This window comes from Agelaius tricolor, unplaced genomic scaffold (assembly GCF_023055355.1).
Source record: "Agelaius tricolor isolate 1412-34295 unplaced genomic scaffold, bAgeTri1.0.p SCAF_37, whole genome shotgun sequence".
In the NCBI taxonomy this organism is placed as follows: domain Eukaryota; kingdom Metazoa; phylum Chordata; class Aves; order Passeriformes; family Icteridae; genus Agelaius; species Agelaius tricolor.
The window spans coordinates 2,969,124-2,990,747 of NW_027269297.1; the positions used below are offsets into that span (position 1 = coordinate 2,969,124).

General features: G+C 50.2%; 1 protein-coding gene across 8 annotated transcripts in view; it reads right to left on the reverse strand.

The window, feature by feature from the left end:
- LOC139603211 (collagen alpha-1(II) chain-like) overlaps positions 1-21,624 on the reverse strand; it is a 98,881-nt gene that overhangs the window by 57,860 nt on the left and 19,397 nt on the right. For 7 of the 8 annotated variants that reach the window (XM_071453788.1, XM_071453785.1, XM_071453790.1 and 4 more), the window contains exons 2-6: positions 5,770-5,917; positions 4,663-4,821; positions 3,325-3,520; positions 2,535-2,672; positions 636-677 (exon numbers count right to left, since the gene is read on the reverse strand). In XM_071453788.1, coding sequence (XP_071309889.1) covers positions 636-677; positions 2,535-2,672; positions 3,325-3,520; positions 4,663-4,821; positions 5,770-5,917 — 683 coding nt within the window. The remainder of the gene's footprint in view (positions 1-635; positions 678-2,534; positions 2,673-3,324; positions 3,521-4,662; positions 4,822-5,769; positions 5,918-21,624) is intronic. The other variant, XM_071453786.1, reaches the window with a different exon arrangement.

Sequence of the window (21,624 nt, forward strand, 5' to 3'; positions counted from 1 at the left end):
CTGGGGACACGCTCCAGGCTCCAGCTGGGGACAGCAGCTCCAGCAAGGAGCTCAGCACCAGGAGCTGCAGTGGGACTGGGGGGCAGCCACCCCTCTCCCAGCACCAGATCCCAGGAAGCCACACCAAGGAGGGCCCCCAAAGCACAACCACCCCTCCCACAGAGAGCTGCAGCCCTTCCCAGCTCCCCAGTGACAGCAGGGAGGTGCTGGGGCTGCTGATCCCACTGTGGGCAGGAGCACTGGGCATCCTGCTTTATTCCAAATCCTGCTGACCTCACCTCCTTCCCTGTGGGATAATCCAGCCTGGCTCAGCTCCCAGGCACATCCACAAATCCCCTGGGCAGGCACTGGTCTGATCCACCTCATTCCCTGCCCCACCACTGCCCCTCTGGCTCTGTGCAAATGCTCAGGAAGGTGAGCTGAGCCCTCACCAGGACCTCCACCAGCTCTGGGACATGGCAAGGAACCTTCAAACCACTAAAGACAGAGCTTGCACTAAAGAAAATAACACCAACAGCCAATAAAATCATCATTAGTGGCATTGTCTGGGTATTTTGGCTTTGTCTTGTTGCTTATTAGAGACAGCCTGGGGGTGACAGCACAGGGACACAGGAAGGGCAGTGCAGGAGCCATACCTGAGTAGATGAATCCTGGATTTCATTGGTTTCTTTTGGCACCTGGAGAGTTGGAGAGAGAGAAGAGGGAAAACATCACTGCCCAAGGACCAGCAATGCCTTCAGCACGTGTTTATTGCTGGCTCCAGGACTGAGGAACTGCCTCTGCTGGTGCAGGAAACATCCAGGGAATGCTGAGTGAGAGCCAATCCTCCCCAGCAACAGCAGGGAATGGCTTCTGATCAAACCTCTCAAGAGTCTGGGTGGTTTTTTTGCAGTTTCTGTTGATTTGGAAACTCCTCAATCCTGAGGAGGGCCTGTTACTGTTACATTTTTTGAAAAATCTTTTTGCCCAGGATTTTTTTCCTGGGAAGCTGAGAAGTTTTAGAGAAAAATGAAAACAATAATTATTTGACTTGCTTTTCTTGTGTTTTGCTGTTTTGGAATGTGTTTAAACATTGTTTACCCACAGGTGATTGTTTCATTGGATTCTGGTGTGAATTGTTTTGACTTAATGACCATACACAGCCAAGCTGTGTCAGGACTGGAAAGAGTCATGAGTTTTCATTATTATCTTTTTAGCCTTCTGTAAGTATCCTTTCTGTATTCTTTAGCATAGTTTAGTATTCTTTAATATAATATAGTAACATAAAATAATAAATTAGCCTTCTAAGAACACGGAGTCAGGTTCATCATTCCTTCCAACGATGGGGGTCCCAGAAAACACAACAAGGGCCAGCAAGGGATGGGAACTGGGGGGTCCCACCTGCAGGAAATTTACTGATGCTTAAAGTGAAGTTTTCTGCTTTTTTCTGGGGTGAGACCCCAGAGGCATTCATGGAAGAGCTCCAGAGCTCGGGACAACAGAGGTTTCATTTTGGGGTGACCAGGGGTTGCACTGGCCCCTCGGGGTTACCCTGGCCACTCCTCTGTCCCCCAGAGCAGGAGGTGAGCAGCTCTGTGTCACACTCAGCCAGCTCCTCAATCCCTCATCAGCAGGGCTCGCCCACAAACCCTCCTCTTCAAATCACCAACACAACCCAACACAGCCCATGGAGGCTGTCCCAGGTGCCACCACTCCCTGTTCCCTGCCTGGAGGTGCTGGCTCCAGCATCCCAAAGGAATCCCTGGGCAACAGCCAGGCAGGGCAGTGCCCCATGTTCCCTCCCTTGGCACTGCCCTGTCCCAGCAGCTGTCCCAGCTCCTCCCCAGCCCACAGACATGGGTTACACACCACGGGCAGGCTCGTGCCAGGCACTGACATCCAGCACTCCCCTCCCTCCAGCTTTTTCCAGGCTCCTATGAAGCACTTCCTATGAAGGTAGCTGGCCTAAGATGTGAGGAATTTCCCTGGGCCAGCTCCAGCTCCTGAGGAAAGCCTGGGTGCTTCATGTTTTAGGGGATTTATGATGTGATCTGGGCTTTTTGACACAGATATGGTTGTTGGAAATTTGTTGAACACCGCAACGAAAGCAAAGTCCCCCAAATTTCCATTTTCCAGCAATGCTTCTGGGACAGCTTCAGGAAGGATGATGTACCTAAGGGTGCAATGCTGCTGGGAGTGGGCAGGAATTCCAGAGTGGTGTCCAATTCCCAGGACAGCTTTACCTCTTCTCAGAAGCACAGCCCCAGCTGCAGCATTACTCAAAGCCACCCACAGGAGCACATCCAGTCACAGCCACCCCCAGGCTTTCCCTGGATCCCAAACTCTCCCTTTAACTCACTTTCCTAGGCACCAAGCCCATCTGTGACTTGAAGGGATGGAAAAGAACCACCCCACCTCCTCCTACCCCATCCCAAACTGGAGATCCCAGCAGTTCCAGACAACGCCCTGGGTTGGGTCTTTCCTTGGGATCGTGTGACACTGAGGAAAAGCTTGGCCCAGCAGTCCCTAAATGTGTCAGCTGTCCCCAGGCACACCTGTGGCCAGGCTGCTGGGAGCTCCCACGGGGCCCTGTGGAGGCTGAAGGAGCCTGGGCAGGTCGAGTTGTAGCTGTGGCACTGCTCAGCAGCTGCTGCTGGGTCCCCCATCACAAAGGTGAGCTGTTGGAGAGCGCCCTGGAAGAGACAGAAACCAGAGTTTATGATCCTGCTTCTTCCAGAGCAGAGGGAAAGGTCTGGAAGGGCCTGCAGGAGGGGTCATCTCCAGCTTCTCATAGCCAGGGATTTCTTTATGGGATGGTTTGGGCAATGAATGTTCCCTCTGCAGCTTCAGGAGTTGCATGCAAAATGTCCCAGGGTGTTCCAGCCTGGCCTTGGGCACTGCCAGGGATCCAGGGGCTGCCCCAGCTGCTCTGGGCACCCTGTGCCAGGGACTGCCTGCCCTCACAGGGAACAATTCCTAATTCCCAATATCCCATCCAACCCCACCCTTTGGAAGTCTGAAGCCATTGGACACACTTCCCCAACCAGCTCTTTCCATCCTGACCACACAGAGACTTCTCCTCATGGTCCAAGTCATGGCCAGCACCAGAGGATGAGTGGAAATCAAGCCCAGAGGTGACCTGACTGCTGCCCCTTGTGCTGCCCTGACCCAAACCCAAGCCCTCTGCACAACTCCAAGCCTTTCCTAAGTTCATCCTTTAAGGTGAGAGGCCCAAGCATGGAAATAAATGTTGTTTTGGGAAGAGAAGGCGATGGAAATGGATTCCATCAGAGGGAACTTGCAGCCTCTTTCACACAGGTAGAGCAGACCCTGCCCAGCTCTCACCTTAAAGGGGATCTCGAAGGACTCGATGAGGCCTCCAATGATGATCAGCCCCTCAGTGTTCACTCCCATCCCAAAATGGTTGGACCAGCTGACTCTGTCCACCAGCCGACAGTCCACGTGCAGCTCCAGCCTCTCCAGGGAGATGCTGAGAGCCACCTGGTGCCAGTGCCCATCGCCCAGGGAGGACACTGGGAACCTGAGGGGGAGGGAGGAGACACAATAACTTCATGCCACACCTGATCCAGGAGCAGGCTTCACCCCTCAGCAGCTCCAGGGTCCCCCAGGTGTCCATCCTCAGTGCAGACATGAGGAACAATCCGAGAATTGTTACAACACCATCACTTGTTTCCCATGGATTTGGGGATGTCTAAAACCACTCAAGGCATCTGAGAAATGAGTGGGGTTTGTGTCTTGATTTATCCCCAGGGATCTGAACCCTTTGTTCTTTGTTTTGTTTCTGTTCCAGATTGCAATGCAAGATGTTTTCAATTACCATCTGTATGGCAGATTATCTTTGTCAAGTGGGCAGTTTGCCTTATCTCTCTCTTTGAGTGACCACATTCACTCCTCCCTGGGAGGGGACATCTGCTGATAACAGCTCTGGAATGTCCCTGCATGGCTGATAAGAACAATAACATCCCATTGGGAGATGTGAGCCCAGAGGGAGGAGCCAAGCATTGCTACCCAGATATAATCCAGAGGTTTGGAGACACCAGCACGGCTTCTCCACGGGATTCCCCAGAGGAACAGCAGCTGCCTCTCCTTCCCCTGGATCCTCAGAGGCAGAATCCATCCTTCTCTACAGGATCCCTGCTCCAGCAGAGCCACCCCTGACACTGCAGGAGGGCTGAGCCACATTTCCAATGGGACTGTGCCAACACCCTGACCCACAGGGTGTCAGGCTGGGTTCTGACTCTGGCAGTGTTGTTCTAGTGCACTGCATTGTTGATTTTATCCTTTTATTTTTTCTTCCCTATTAAAGAACTGTTATTTCCTTCTCCCATATTTTGGCCTGACAGCCCCTTAATTTAAAATTTATAGCAATTTGGAGCGGTGGGAAGGGTTTACATTCTCCATTTCAGGGGAGGCTCCTGCCTGCCTTAGCAGACTCCTGTCTTTCCAAACCAAGACAGTTTCCCAGAGCTGCATCATTTTGGCAGAGTGGAGTTTGGCAGTGACAGCCTGCACCAGGTCTGAGGGACATCACCTTCCTTCAGCTGAGGTGAGCTCAGCACTGCCCAAAGCCCACCAGAGAGGGAAAGCCTGACCCTGGGCCGAGGGAGAAGGGCGGAAGGGGCGGAAGGAAGGAAAAAAACCACCCCCTGGGCTGGGACTTACTCATAGTGTCTTCTCCTCGTGGTGACAAAGACCAGGGCATAGGGGCTAACCCTGATCTGGAAGAGCACGCGGCTGCGGTGGCTGAGGATGGTCACCAGGCTGGTGTCCTCCTTCAGGGAGTACCTGAGCTTCAGCAGCACACTCAGCTCGTCTGCAAACCTGGTGGGAAGAGGGGACACGTGCCATTGTGCAGCGGCTGCTGCTGCGTCACCATCAACTGAGCCCTTGGGATAAAAAAATCTGAGTCACAGCACAGATGAACGAATGAGAAGGAAAAATAAAGGGAGAAAAGAGCCAACAATTGTTCCAGTTGAGAGGTTCAAAGAGAAGCAGCCAGGCCTAAATTAGCACTGCCCACACAACCTCAGCACGGGGTGATGGGACCATGCCAAGGTGTCCTTCCTGCACCCAGCCAAGAACGATCAAAGAACCCCAGAATGATTTAGGTTGGAGGAAACCTTCAAGCTCATCTCATCCCACCCACTGCCATGGCAGGGACACCTTCCACTGCCCAGGCTGCTCCAAGCCCTGTTCAACCTGGCCTTGGACACTTCTGGGGACAGGAAAAACTGTTCCAAAATGTAAGAAATGAAGGAAGCCCTGAGCTCAGGGCACAGAGGGGCTGAGTTATCTCCATGTCACCATGGAATGGGCTCTCCAAGGAACTCCTCAAACCAACAGCCACACCTTAGATGGTTTTTGAGCTGCTCCAAGCCCTATTTAACCTGGCCTTGGGGCATTTCTGGGGACAGGACAAACTGCTCCTAAATGTAAGAAATGAAGGAAGCTCTGAAATCAGAGCAGTGGCTGAGTTATCTCCATGTCACCATGGAATCAAGCTCATCTCATCCCATCCCCTGCCATGCTCTATGCCCCATCCAACCTGGCTTGAGGCATTTCTGGGGACAGGACAAACTGTTCCAAAATGTTCCAAATGTTCCAAAATGTAAGAAATGCAGGAAGCCCTGAGCTCAGAGCACAGAGTGGCTGAGTTATCTCCACATCACCATGGAATGCGCTCTCCAAGGAACTCCTCAAACCAACAGCCATGCCTTAGATGGTATTTGAGCCCCAGCACCCCATTCCCACCCCCTGGAGGGAGGTTACCTGTCCCCAAAGGCCTCCCTGGTGGGGATGTTGAGGGTTGCATACTGCCCGATCTCCAGGATCCTGCACTTGCTGTGGTCGTAGCCAAAGGAAACATTGCTGAGGTCCTGGGCATGGAGAGTGATTTTGTCCAGCAGGTTCACCTCATCTGCATTGGGGGAGAAGAGACAGATGCTCAGTAGGCTCAGGAACCTCCACTTCAGGGCTCTGCTCTGTTTATTCTCCAGCAAGAGAACAACAGACAAACTGGACAACAGACAAAACCTGCAGGGAGAAGAGTGTCAGTTTGGGAAAATTAAAATTCAGTGCACAAATTCAGCAGACTCAGACCACAAAAGCCATTCAGACAGCTTCACAAACAGCCAGGTGAGACTTTTGAATCACAATGTGAGTTTGGAGGCCACTGTCCCAAAGGTAGGAATGGCCATTCCTTCCCCAGCTGTGGTGGTACCTTCACAATCACAGAACTGGGATGCTCAGGACTGTAAAGCAGAGCCTGGGACAGAAATGCCCCAAACCACAAGACCTGGAGCAGCTGGGTACAGGAATCTTGCTCATCCTTTCCCAGACTTCCCTGTGGATGCTGTAAATAAAGAATTGGAGAAAGAATTCTCACCATGAGAAGCTTTTCGCTCCCTGGTGAACAGACTTTCTCTTCCCAAGTTCACCTTCAACTAAAGAATCTTAGAGCTACAGAAATACCTGAGGAAAAATGTGGTTTAAAACCTCAAGGTTTCCTTTACCTCCCCATTAGCAAAAAGACTTGCAGACCTCAGACATTGAAAACCAGATCCCTCCAGTGTGGCAACAACCCTGCCACCAACAAGGAGTGGGTGTAAGAGCCTGAATGAGGGATGTGGGACTCCAGGGGCTCTCCAAAATGCAGTTTATTGTATCCAAAATGCAGTTTATTGTATCCAAAATGCAGTTTATTCCATCCAAGAGGTTACAGCAGCCCAGGGTCATGGGTGACAGAGCTGTGCCCACAGCTGTCAGCTCCAGCTGCAGGCAGGCCTGGAGACCCTTTGGTTTGGTTATATTGCATTCTAGACTTTTCTTTTGGTTACAATGCATTCTATACTTTGCTTTTGGTTACAATGCATTCTAGACTTTTCTTTGCTGAGCATCTTCATACAGTAGAACCAATCTATACCTTAACTATTACCTACAGCCTATCATAACTACTATAATTACCATATTCATGTTACTGTTCTCCAATCACTCAAAGTTAGTACATTACAGTTTAAGCTAGAAGTTGTTTTTCAGTTTTCTTGCAGTGGAAAATTCTGAGACCTTTTTCTACTTGCAACTTTGCTGCCTTGTTTGCCTGTGCTCTCTTTCTGCTTGGTAAAAACATCTTCTTGTTTGGGGTGGGTTTATGCTTTGCTCTAAGCCATAAAACCCCTTCTAACTAACATAAAATACCCTTTGCCTCCTTGGTTATCCAGTGAGACTGGCTCAGCAATTCTTTTCCTCTAGATCAAAACTTGCTTCCATCTCTATTCCTTCATCAGATTCTACATCCAAAATCTTTCTGCCTAGCACACACATACCTGTGAGACTTTCTTGTCAAACTTTCATCCCTCCCAACAAATGGGGACAAGGGGCAGGCTCAGATCAACAGCCCTGTCCCAGCCCTGCAGGATCACTCCAGACCCCACAGTCCCTTTCCTGGGAGGGTCTGGACAATCCCACTCGATGATTTGTCAGTGGGAATTGTGCCAGCACCATCTGCATGAGCATCTGCCATGGCTTGGGAAGCATCCAGCCCCTTCACTCCCTGGAATTCCCGCTGTGGCTGAGGTGTGAGATTGATTTGAGGGCAGACAAACAGCCCCGGGCACGCTGCGACCTGCCAGGAGATATCCACAGCCAGAGAGGCAAAATAACAAATCAATCAAGCAGAAAACAGCTTTGATCTGCTTCAGACACTCGTGTGTCACTCCTGACACCACCTCCTTGGAAGATTCTGCATGGGAAAGAGCTCTGTGATGGCAAAGAGGGGAAGGGATGGAGGAGATGGGGCTGTTTGTGGGGAGCTGTGACTTCATCTGGGATTTCCCCAGCTCCCCATATGGGCACAGCATCCACTGGATTCCAGGCAACTTCTAAAGCCCTGCAAAATGAAGGTGCAGCAGCTTTTGGCAGCAAGAACACAAAAAAAACTGGGACCAAGCCAGAGGGTGCAGGGTTGAGCCCCTGGGAGCCCTGAGCAGCCAAAACCCCCAGAGGCAGAGCCAGCAGAGTTTATCAGCACAGCACAGGAATTCATCCAAGAGCAAAGAGCTCACAGAGGGGAATATATCAGGAACGTTCATCCCTCTCAGCCCCAAGCATTCTTGGGAGTGATTCCCTCACTACTGGCATCAATGGAAGTGCCAAGACCTGCACAATTCCATCTCCAGGGGCTGCAGTCCCCAACAGGGTCCTGGAGATCACAGGCACTGAGAGCTCACTGGGTCCTGCCAGGGATGTGATTCCCACACCTGCTGCAGCTGGAACCGATGCCTTGTGCAGGCTGGCCCAGAACAGAGGCTGGACAGAGCTAAGGAATAAAGCAGCTGGTCCAGGAGCTGCTGTGGGGAGCTGGAGCACCACAGGACAGGCAGGGCTTGTGAACAGGCACAGATTCCAAGGGGGAGCAGCCCAGCCCCATGGGAGATGTTCCACAAGCAGCCCCAGGAAATGAGGGATCAGGTGCAGGTCCCTCCTGGAGCACAGTCAGTAGGAAAAGGGAAGCACAGGCAGAGGCTGGTGTGGAAACCAGGCTGCAATCAGGTGTGGAGTCCATCCAAGGACGGAGAGCAAAAGGACAAGGAGAGAAATCCCATCCAGAGAAGGCCCACAGCCCATCCAAGAGGCAAAGACCCCCACGAGAGCTCAGGCCAGGGCTGAGGGCACAGGGCTGAGCTTAAATGGGGCTGCTGGGATGAGCTGGGGGTCCCAGGTGAGGCTGCTCGGGGTCATTAAGCCCCATTAGTGCTGTCAGGAATCAGATGGGTTTTAATAATGACTCTCCACCATCCCATCCCAACCCAAGGCGTTCCCTGAGGGGCACCCCCAGCTGCAGACACAGAAAAGTGACCACCCATATTCTCCTTTGGCTCGTTTCAATGTGTGAAATTTCCACTGAGCTTTACTTTCTCCCCAAAAGAGGGAAAATTATATTAAACAGCCAAAAACTGGGGCCTTGGAGAGCTTCTAGCAGGGTCTGTCAGGCTGAGTCATTTCCCCTGGATGTGGCACTGGTTGGAACCTGAAATAACAGGGCTGGCCAAGCCCAGGGGACAGCCCTGGCTGGGGAATGGAGCCTATGACCTAATGGGCCTTTCCCCCCTCTAACTCCTGATTGCCTGATGGAAATGTCCTGCCAGGACTCTGCTTAGGATCACTCCAAACTCTGCATCAGAGAGGCTGAGACATCACAGCTCCAGATTTAACCAGGAAGGTTCCCTGCATTAGGTGATGGAAAACCAGGGTTCCATGCTGGGCCTGACACCAGTGACACCAGCACCAGGCATCCAAACCAGCACAGCCCACCTGCTCCACCTCCCCTGACATCCCATGGTCATGGGAAGATGCTGGAGGCCGTGTAGGAATGTGTCCCCTGTTAACAGAGTGACAAAACTCTCCTTTTTCTCCTCAAAAAGGAAAAGAGCCCAGAAGTTTCTCTCCTCAGCTGGGTAAAAAGCCATCTCACAGGACCTGGGGACTTCACCTCACACTTAAGGATAGCTAATTGGTAAAGAGTCAAAAGTCCCACCTGAGCAATTTACTAGAAAAAGAAGAGAACAAAGAAACTAATTGCTTTTGTGAGGTGTTTTACCAAGAGGAAGAAACTTTGCACCTAGATCGGTTTTTCTCTATAAAGAATTTTGTTATTTTGCCTTTTATTGAAACCTTTTTGTTTCCAGCACTACCACAGAAGCCATCCTGCTGATTTTATGCCTTCTAAAGTAGCTGAGCTATCTTGGGTGTGAAATAGATCTCCAAAAGCTTATGAGACCTGGCTTGAGGAGATCCCCATTTCAAGGCTGTGCCTGACTTTCTCTGGAAAAAAAAGGCAACTTCCCACTTGTTTGGAACTCCCTGGTGGCTCTGCACATTGGCTGGACAAGCTCAAGGACACCTTGGCTGTCACTGTTGAGTCATGAATGACACAGACTCCCAAGGCATTCAGGAGGCTAATTAGCAAAAGAGCCCCATTTATTTCATCCTCTCTTCTTTTATAGCTTAGTTTGCTACAGGTGGACCTGATTGGTCATTTAATCAATACATTTCACCTAATTGGTGAATTAACAAGACACCCATTTGTAAACAATCTTATGAGAATAGCAGGAAAACAGCTATTTAAAAACACCACCTGCAGGTTATTATTAATAATTGGCTATCACTGTTTATCTCCACCTCCCTGAAGCTTTCCAGGCTGATTCTGGGAAAACAGAATCACAGAATCACTGGGTTGGAAGAGACCTTCAAGATCATTGAGTCCAACCCAGCTCCAACCCCTCAACTCAACCCTGGCACCCAGTGCCACATCCAGGCTTTGTTAAACACACCCAGGGATGGGGACTTCACCACCTCCCTGAGCAGCCATTCCAGAACTTTATCACTCCTTCTGTAAAAAACTTCTTCCTGATATCCAACCTGAATTTCCCTTGGTGCAGCTTATCTAGCTTTCCTCTCCCTCTGACCAGAGAGCTGCCACTACACCTGACATGGAGTTTTTTGCAGGCAGCTCTTCCTGCTTCTCCTTCCATCCCAGAATTTCTCGTGACAATGCCCACAGCAGCCAGCACTGCCTGTAGCATTCACATCCCCTGGAAAAATCCCTTCACTCAGGATTCTTCTCCTGGGAAGCTGAGGAGCCTCAGAGAAAAGGAAAACAATTCTCATCTCATTTGCTTCTCCTGTGCTGTGCTCATGTGGAATGTGTTTGGAGATTGTTCACCCACAGGTGATTGTTCCATTGCATTCTGCTGGGAGTTGTTTTCACTCTTTGGCCAATCAGGGCCAAGCTGTGTCAGGGCTCTGGAGAGAGTCAGGAGTTTTCATTATTATTTTTTTAGCATTCTGAAGTATCCTTTCTGTATTCCTTAGTATAGTGTTCTTTAGTATAATATAGTATTCTTTAATATAATATAGTAATATAACATATTATAAATATATTATATTTATGTAATATAGTATTATAAAGTATTATATTCTTTAATATAATATAGTATCATAAAGTAATAAATGAGCCTTCTGAGAACATGGAGTCAGATTAATCATTCCTGCCTTTGTTGGGGCATTCCCAACAAATCCAGTAACTGCCAGTGCCACATCCACTCCCTGCTGCTCCCATTTCCCTCCCCATCCAAGCATCCCTTTCCGAGGGCACTCCAGAAGGCACCTGAGGTGAGCTTTGAGCTTCAGGACTCACAGCTCCCAGGGCTGGTTATGCAACAGGATTTGAACCTCCTCCTCCCTGCTCTGCAGAGCAGGGATAATTTGGGTCTGACCCCGTGGCTGCGAGTCCAGAGGGGACAGAGCCAAGGCAGGAAGAAAAGGAACAAGGGCATTTCCCACAGAGGACACCAGAGCCATTATGGAAGAGTGAATGCAGGCACCCACCCACAGAGAGGACAGCGAATTCCAGGGGAGAGAAACCTTCTGGGAAGAAAGAGCTCGGCTGCACGCATTGTCTGGGCAGGAAAAGGGAGCACAGGTTCTCCTGGAGCTCATTACCCACAGCTGCAGCTGTGCTGCCCCTCCTTTGTGCCTGCCCAGCACGGGGGGCTCTGCAGGGAGGGGATGGGGCTTCTGGGGACAAAGGCTGGAGGAAGGGCTGCTGCAAGGAGGGATGACCCCCAGTAAGGATAAGCTGGGAAAAGTAGGGCAAGTGGCAGGAAAGGAAGGGAGCTTTGGGAGCAGGGGAGAGTTTCAGAGCTGCTGAAGGCACAGGGTGGGCACAGGAGTGTGGGAGCATCGGGGGGTAGGATGGTGGGGATGGATGGAGATGAGAGATCTCTGGAGCCAGGGCTGGAACTTGGGGTTCATTGCAAAGGGCCTGGGGGCAGGGCCCTGCTGGGAGCTGCCAGGCACAGCTCAGAGCAGGCCTGAGAGAAGAGAGGGGAGAGAGGATGAGAGAGTAAAAGGGTAAGAGAGAGAGGTTCCCGTTACAATACCATAAATCTTCTTCTGTGTTGAATATTCTGATTCTCACTGACCAATCCAGTACAATACACAAATCCTACAGCATTTCCATACAGCCTATAAGAATCATTCCATTACCATCCTGTGTTACATTTTAAACCCTACAAACTCCTCTTTGGGCCCCTTCTGCCAAGCTGGCAGGGTCTGCTCTGCTCCTTGGGCCTGTCTGCAAGCAGAGGGTGTTGTTCCATCAAAAGGGGATCACCTTCAGCAGCCACACCATTGTTTTCCAGTTGTTCAGTAACTGAGGCATCTCAAAGCTTGCTTTCATTTCAATCTCCCTTATAGTTTCTATATTCTCAAAATCTTTTGCCAGGCAATCATATTTGTAAGGCTTTCCTGTTACATCTTCCCCAACACAGGAGTGTGGAAGGGGCAGCTCAGCCTTCAGCTTCATCCTGCTCAGGGCAAATCCCAGCTCTCCAAGCCAGCATGGAAATCTCATCCCATTAACTGAGGGGGAGAGGTGTGGGAGAGGCCCTTGTGGGGCCATGGGGAGGGTTTGAGACACGGAGCAAATTGATCTCCTGGAAGCTGAGCAAGGAGACCCCTCTGAAGGAGGGAAGGGCTGGGGGGAGCCCACAAGGACCAGCTGCTCTGCAGGGTTTGGTGGCCTCGCTTGATTTGGGGTTTTTTAATAGGAAATTTAAAAAGAAGCCATTTCCAACCTTTCCAAGATGTGCTGAGGGGTCACAGAATCATGGCATAGCTGGGTTGGAAGAGACCTTTAAAGGTCACCTCGTCCAACCCCCCAGAGCTCCTCACCATCTCCTTCCCGACAGCTCCAAGAGTTAACCCCACCCAGAGCTCCTGGTCCCTGGGGAGGGGCTCTGGTGTCACCCCAGCCTTGCCCAGCCCTTGCCACGCTCACACCTTGGTGCATCTTCCATCCCCTGCTCTCATTTCCCCTCCAGATCCTCCTTCCCCTGCCCTGTGCATTCACCTCCTGCCCCTCCTGGAGCACTGACAGCTCCTGGGCTGAGCTCAAACCCCCATTTATCTCAAGTCAAACACCATGGAAATGATGTTTTATTCACATTCAGGGCTTAAAAGCTTTAGCTGGAGGGGCATTTTTACATGGTTTTCATTTAAATCCCCACACAACTGCTCCTCAACCTGTTCAAGTTGGCCTCACAGCAATTAAATTAATTACTGAATTACAGGGAGTCAGCATTGGAATTGGTGCACAATGCCTATCCAGCAGATTCTGTGGGATTCCTTAAAAAAAATAAAAACATCCCAATAAAATGTGTGTGACACTGAGTGGGGACAAGTGCCATAAACATTGGCCCTTGCTGCAGCTCATAAATAAATTTCTCTTTATTACTCCATTGTCAAAGTAATTAACAGCAAATTCTCCAGTCTCTCCCACTCCAGGGACTTGTTTCCAGCACCAGCTTTCCAAGAGCCTCCCTCTCTGTGGTTTTATAAAACACAACCCCATGTTTTATAGGCTTGGAAGACAAACAGAAATAAACACCAGAGCCATGCAGGGATGATCCCAAAAAGCTGCTCTGGGTGGGTTGGACAGCCCAGGCTGGGAAGAGCACCCAGCCAGGGTTTGTAGCCCTGATTTTCAGCATCTTCTCATTCTGATCACTGAATACCAGAATCATTTCGGTTGGAAAAGACTTCCAGGACCATCAAATCCAAGCTGTGCCCCATCCCCACCTTGTCCCCAGCCCAGGGCACTCAGTGCCACCTCCAGCCCTTCCTGGGACACCTCCAGGGATGGGCACTCCAAACCTGCCTGGGCAGCCCCTGCTGATGTTTGACCATGTTTTCCATGGAGAAATCCCTGCTGATGTCCACCCTGAGCTCCCCTGGCCCAGCCTGAGGCCGTTCCCTCTCCTCCTGGAGAGCACATGGATGTTGGAGTGCAAACACCCCAAAAACTCCCAGGAATTGTCTGGATTTGAAAGATTCCAAGGTCAGGACTGTTGAGGAAGATGAAACAGGAAAGCCTTACAAATGTGATTGCCCGGCAAAAGATTTTGAGAATATAGAAACTGTAAGTGAGATTGAAATGAAAGCAAGCTTTGAGATCCCTCAGTTACTGAACAACTGGAAAACAATGGTGTGGCCAGCTGAAGGTGATCCCCTTTTGATGGAACAACACCCTCTGCTTGCAGACAGGCCCAAGGGGCAGAGCAGACCCTGCCAGCTTGGCAGAAGGGCCCAAAGAGGAGTTTGTAGGGTTTAAAATGTAACACAGGATGGTAATGTAGTGATTCTTATAGGCTGTATGGAAATGCTGTAGAATTTGTGTATTGTACTAGATTGGTTAGTGAGAATCAGAATATTCAACACAGAAGAAGATTTATGGTATTGTAACGGGAACCTCGCTCTCTTACCCTTTTACTCTCTCACCCTCTCATCCTCTCTGCCCCTCTCTTCTCTCAGGCCTGCTCTGAGCTGTGGCTGGCAGCTCCCAGCAGGGCCCTGCCCCCAGGCCCTTTGCAATAAACCCCAAGTTCCAGCCCTGGCCCCAGAGATCTCTGGTCTCCATCCATTCCCACCGTCCCATGCCCCGACCCTCAGGCAAGGAGCACCAGGAGGTGCCTCCAGCCCCCAGCCCTGGCTCTGAGGGCAGGAGAGGAGAGGAGCAGGAACAGAATGTCACTGTAGGACATGAAATAACTCAAAGTGAACATGCAACTCTCTCAAGGGTAAAAAGAGACTTTTTAATTTCTGACTCTAACATTTATAGATTCCCAAAAGTGACAGTGGATTGGAGGGTGACAGTGCCACCTCTCCAATGGAACTGGACAAACCAACAACCCATCAAATTTCTCCTCCTCCATAAAAGAATGCAAAACAATGAGTTATTTACAGAAAGTGTGTGAGAAAGTTTGTTACAAAAATGTAAACATCAGAAGGCTTAGAAAATCTTTAAAAATCAGAGTGACAACAGAGGGAATCTTTCCTGCTGGTTCCTCCCAGCTCCTGCAGGCTGAGGATTCGCTGATCCAAAGGCAAAGTTTGCACTGTCAGGAAGTGGAGCTCAAATCCCTCCTGTCCTGGGAAGCACTGGAGGATATTCCTGCCAGGAATCCCTGGGCACACAGAGCTTCCATTGCACTTTCTGATGTTTTGTGGAGCCTCAAACTCCTCCTGAGGCAGGCTGGGGTGTGTTTGCACAGCCTGAGCTGTGTGCTGAGGCCAGGCCCACGGGAGGAGCAGCGATGCTGAGCCAAGCTGTGCCCGTGCTCAGGTGACAGATGGCTCCTGGCACAGGTGCCACCCTCCCTGGCTGCCCTCCAGCCCCGAGTCCCACCTGCCTGGCACAGCTCCAGGTTCATCTGCAGCCTCCTCTGACACACCCTGCCAAAGGGAGCCCACTCAGCACCAGAAGAAGGAGCAGAGCAGGAGGGGTTGGGGTGCAGCCCATCTGCATTTGCTCAAATGAGAGGAATTCCCAGGATGGGCTCCCTGGATGTATTTATTTGGATTTTCTCAGGCTGTAATCTCTCCCAGACATGTGTCTGCAGCAGCAGATAACACCAAGCCCAGCATTTCCCTGCTCACTCAGGACACTTTCAGCACTGCTGAAATAACCCAGACTGAGCCTCTGCCAGGCTTTAAAACAACTTCTCTGAGACAATGGAGAAACACTCACGGAGATCAGCTTGGAATGGAGAAGAGGGGGACCAGGGCAGCCCAAAAGTCAGTATTTCCCATCAATTTGTAGCTTCATTCCAGAATCCTGACACTGCATTTCCTGCTGGAAGAAATCTTTCTGCCTCACTCACCTCTACCTTTCATCGTTTCTGGTGTTGGTTTTGCTGATCCTGCTGGGTTTGGGTGAACAAAGTGGAGTTGGGAGTTAAATCAAACCCTTCCAGCTGCTTCCTTTCCCACAGCTGATGGGCAGAGGGGCTACAGCTCCTTGTTCTGATCCTCAACACACAGCTCAGGCTGTACAAACACACCCCAGCCTGCCTTAGGAGGAGTTTAAGACTCCACAAAACATCAGAAAGCTCAAGAGGAGGAGAATGGAAGCTCTGTGTGCCCAGGGATTCCTTGCAGGAATATCCTCCAGAGCTTCCCAGGACAGGAAGGACTTGAGCTCCAGCTCTTGCTGAGGGCTGTGAACACAAACTTTGCCTTTGGATCAGTATTCTTTAATATAATATACATATATAATATTCTTTAATATAATATATAACATAATAAAGTAATAAATTAACCCTCTGATAAAATAGAGTCAAATACATCATCCTCCCCACCCAGGGCAGGAGCCAAGCATTCCTACCTGGATCCAATGTGAGCCTGGCACAGCCCAGCAGCCTTTGCCCAGGGCATTGCCAGAGGAGCAGCTTCTGCTGCCCTGCATGGCCAGAGGGAGCCCAGGCCCATCTCCAGCAGCCCTGGAGCTGCAGAGGAAAACTCCCCCCTTGTGCAGGATCCCTGCTCCAGCAGAACCACAGCTGGCACTGCAGGAGGGCTGAGCCCCCATGGGATGGGGCTGTGCCACCCCCTGACACACAGGGGACAGGGACTGCTCTGACTCTGGCAGTGTTGTTTTGTTGTTTTTGTTGTTTATACTTGTCACAGACATCTTTTATGGAAAATCCTTTCCTTAGGATTTTTCCTCCTGAGAAGCTGAGAGGCCTCAGGAACAAAATGTAACCAATGGTTATCTGCTGCTGTGGAATGCAACAGGTGCATCTGGGATTGGGCTCATGTGGTTGTTTCTAATTAATGGCCAATCACAGTCAGCTGGCTCAGACTCTCTGTCCCAGCCACAAACCTTTGTTATCATTCCATTCTTATTCTATTCTTAGCCAGCCTTCTGATGAAATCCTTTCTTCTATTCTTTTAGTATAGTTTTAATGTAATATATATCATAAAATAATAAATCAGCCTTCTGAAACATGGAGCCAAATCCTTGTCTCTTCCCTCAACCTGAGACCCCTGTGAACACTGTCACATATACTATTACATTTCTAATCACTGTCACATATACCATTACATTTCTATTTTTTTTCAGTTTCCCTAGTACAGAACTGTTATTCCTACTCCCATATCTTTGCCTGAGAGCCCCTTAATCTCAAAATTATAACAATTCAGAGGGAGGGGGTTTACATTTTCCATTTCAGAGGAGGCTCCTGCCTTCCTCAGCAGACACCTGGCTTTTCAAACCAAGACACCAGCACAGCCTGGGGCAGAGCAATGAATAAAAGAAACCAAGAAAGAGGCAGAGCAGCAGAGCAGGGCAGCAGCACCAGCCCCGGCCTTCCCCTCCCGCTCCCTTCAACACAGCTCCCAAGAATAAAAAAATACATTAAAAATGAGTGTTTCCCAGCCTAACAAGCTGCCATTTCACAGCCAAGCAGAGCTCAGATTTTCACCCCAGGCAAAACATGTGCACATTTGTGATTCACTGCACGCCGGCGGCTGCCAGGTTTCTGTACAAATGATTGAATTGTTGTGGTTTCAACCTTGACTCCGCTCCCAAACGCTCCTCCAAGCTCCTCTGACAGAGCTCATCACCTCCCACCTCTCCCCCACCACTGGTATTTTTACACCCAAATTATCTCTGGGTGCCTGGGAGCCTTCAGCTCCCCCGAGGAGCTGCTGCTTCCCCAGCTGTGGGAGTCTCTGAGAGCCCCAGCCAAGAGATTTCCTCTTGTAAACTCCTTTCACCAGCTCAGGTCGAGCCCACAGTGCTGGAACCAGAGCTCAGGAGCCTGTGGGCAAATAAACAAACATCAACCAGGGTTTTATTCATGTGCAGAGAAGCTGCCAAACCCCAAAAATGGTGCTGGAGGCACCACTTTGCCAAAGCCCAGGAGGGGCTGAACCCTCTGGAGCTCCCTGGGGCACATCCTGGGCTGGGCAGGCTCCACAGCTGGAAACCTGGGGTGAGGATGAGCATGGATGGGGCTGGAGAAGCTTCCACAACTTCAGCACGGATGAGATCCTGCAGAGGACAGGCTCAGAGGGCATGGGCCAACCTTTATGCAAAATCCCCTTGCTGGGTGTGGGCTCCTCCATCCCCTTTTCCTCTCCAGGGTTCAAAATCCTCCTGCTCCCCCTGAAAAACTTCCTATCCAAGGCCTGGCTCGTGCCCATTCCTGTATTTTCTGCTTCAAAGGCTGCATCACAGCATCCCAGCAGCAATAATGATTTCCCAGCTCAAACCAATCTCCCTTTCTCTCTATTTCTTCATTAACCTAAAGAATTTCCCAGAGGGTTTTTTTAATGCAGTAGAACCCAGAGGAAAATCTATTTTTTCCCCCTCAAAACTGCAGTTTTTGAGGATTATTTATCACAAGTGAAGCTAAGAAGAGCCCAGGTCAGACAGACTCCCCCATCCCACTGCCTCTGCAGGGATTTGGGTGGATTTGGGGAGAGCCCCAGACAAGTCTTGTTTGAACAGCAGAGATGTCTCTGCCTTGCAAAAAAAAAAAAAAAAAAAAAAAAATATATATATATATAAAATCTGCTCTTCATTCCTCCCTCTGCCTTTGAGCAGAGGAAAACATTTGTTAGTGATTCATCACTTCCCTGAGCAGCCCAGACTGAGGAAAGGATGGATTTGGGATGTGGGGGAGCTCTCAGGGTTAAAGGGAATAGCTGGAGAGAAATCATGTGTCAAACAGAAAACTTTCCCTATATTAGAGTAAAAATAAAAAAAAAGGAAAATGAGTCAGTTTGAGTCAGCCCAGAAATGAAAGGTTTCACCTCTGTGGATGAGATGCCTCTTTCTTGTTCTCTTTCTTTCAGTGCAAGTTCACTTTAATGAACTGAAACAGTTTGAAAGTGAAAATTCAGTGTTATTTTTAACCCCTGGAGATGACAGGACATTTCCTCCCTCCCCCAGTAAACCACTTTTGGGGTTTTTTAATTTACTTTTTTTCTTTTCACAAAACCCCAGGAAACCCAACAGTTCTAACAGGCTGGAGTTTCACTCCCACTTCCTGATTGGAAATTTTCCACCTGCTCAGACCCAGTTTCTCCAGCTCTGCTTCAGCTTCCACCAAGCTCCAGACTCCTGAGCCCACCCTCCCTCAATTCCCTGTTCCTTTAGCTGGAAGGAACCAGCCTGAGGAGCACCCCCAAGCAGAGAATGCCTCTATATTCTTCTAGTTTCTCTAATTCCTCTTTATTCTTCTATTTTCTCTAATTCCTCTATAATCTTCTATTTTCTGTAATTCCTCTATATTCTTCTATTTTCTCTAATTCCTCTATATTCTTCTATTTTCTCTAATTCCTCTATATTCTTCTATTCCACATCTTCTGTTCCAGTGCCTCAGAATCCTCTGGATTCTCTCATGTCTGACAATGCAGCCAATATTTTGCTGCATCTCCATTCCACCTCATTTTCAAGCCACCTGCAGAACAAAAAAACTGTGGTGCAGTGAGGAGGACCCCTGGAATTCCCAGCTTTATGGACACACATGGGTTAGAAAACCAGGACATCACCTATAACCCACCCTGGAATGCTTAAAATAAAGAAGAAAACCTAAATCCATGAATCCTGAGTGGAAAAATAGGATTTCCTAAACTAAAACAATATTTCAATTGTCCCCCCACAGTGCCAGGAATTATTTTTTAAGCTGTATTTTGTATCCAGTACCGTGGTGGGAGAAATCCTCCTCCTGCTGGGAGGTTTCAAGGTTTCTCTTTCCAAGACAACATTAAAACATTCCCAGCTGGTGAAAAGCAATCCTGGGCACCTGGCTTTGCCTCTCAGTGCCAGGAAGGGAGAGAGCCATGCCATGGGGAGGTCAGGGGGGTTTTCCATGGATCCTGGGTGTGCCAAGGGCTCTGTGAGCTGCCCAGCCTTGGGTGGGCATCCCTGGGCATCCCTGGGCATCCCTGGCAGCGCTGCCCAAAGGCTCCTGGAGCTCTGGCAGCCTCGGGGCCGTGCCCATTCCCTGGGGAGCCTGGGCAGTGCCAGCACCCTCTGGGGGAAGAACCTTGCCCTGAGCTCAGCCTGAGCTGCCCTGGCCCAGCCCCAGCCGTGCCCTGGCTCCTGTCCCTGGCCCAGAGCAGAGATGGGAGCTGCCCCTCGGGAGGAGCTGCAGCCCCGGGGAGCTCTGCCCTCACTCTGCTCCAGCTGAACAACCCCAGAGCCCTCAGCTGCTCCTCACAGCCCCTCCAGACCCTTCCCTTGTTCCTCTGAACCCTCTCTAACAGCCCAATGTCATTTTTTATATTGTGGTGCCCAAAACTGCCCCAGCTGTTCCCTGGCTCCTGTCCCTGCCCAGGGCAGGGCAATCTGCTGGAACCATCAGCTCTGGGGGAGCTGCAGGGGAGGTGACACCTCCAGGGTCCCCAGCATCCCTGTGGGACCAGCAAACAGGGGACATGCCCCAGGGAGAACTGGTGTCAATGTGCAGGATCCACAGCCTGGGAAGGCACCCCCTATTCCCTGTCAGAACCCAGGACATTGCTGTGGCTGCCCTGGAGCACTCCAGACCCTGGCAGGGGGCTCAGAGACCTTGGCACAGAGTCAAAGACACCTGGGCCTTTGATTTTAGCCCATGGAAACAATTCCCAACTGTGTGTGAGGAGTTACAAGCCACAAGGGTTTGAGTAGAATGATAGTGGATTTATCACAAGGTGAAAAAGTAGAATTTTGGGGTTTTTAGAATGGGGGTTCAAGAGGCAAGATGGAGGAATCTGGGTGTGTTCTGTGTTTCTCCTTCTTCTTGTCCTCCATCTTCTGCTGTGATGGTGGCACTTTTGGATTGGTTTAGAGTAGAGACAGACTGTCTAACATAGGTGATGGGTATTGGAAAATTATTGTAAATAAAGCACACAGAGATCTTAGTATAAAAAGTTAACACCACCCCAAGGGCAGGGACTGTGCCACAACCCGACCTGCTGGATCTCAGCAGGTCAGAGAAAGAATGGAATAGATAATAAAAATATAAACAACCTTGAGAAGCAGAACTGAGGAATCTCAACTTCTTCTTCTGTTGTGGGGCTGGGGAAAAGGACTCTTTAATACCTCAGGAGCCATTTCAGCAACACAAAACCTGAGACCTAACCTTGGGCTCCACCATTCTTCCCACCACACGCCAGGGAAGCCCAGGTGTCCCCAGGACAGGTGTGAGGTGCAGCCACAAACACCAGAGCAGGTGACAACAGTGACTTTGTAGTGAGTGTGGCCCCATGGAAGGAGAGGGTGGAAGAACTGAGATCCCAGTGGATGTGAATCTCCAAAATCCCTTTGCACATCAATCTCCAAAATCCCTCTGCACATCAATCTCCAAAATCCCTCTGCACATCTCACCTGGGAGCTCTTGGATGTGGACAAGCCCCTGCTGCTGCACAGCTCTGCTCCTCAGAGAAGGAGAGAGCTTCTCCCCTTCTCCTTTTTGAGAAAAACATCCCTAAAAATATCCCAAAAACATCCCTGAAAAATGAATCACTCTCCAAAGCTCCCCCAGAGCCTGCAGTGCTGCAGACAGCACGGGATGGCTGCTCCTGCTCCACACCTGCATTTCCTGAGGGCACAAACCCTCACTTTCCTGTCCAACTGCAGCAATTCCTGCAGGATTTATCCAGCCAGCAGCGAGCAGGGCTCCTCCAAAGCCACCGGGCTGCTTTTGTTTGGCAGTCATCAGATTAAATGTCCTGGAGATTGCTGCAGCAGCTCTCCTGCTGGGCTGGAGCAGCGTTCCAGCCTTCCCAGCACAC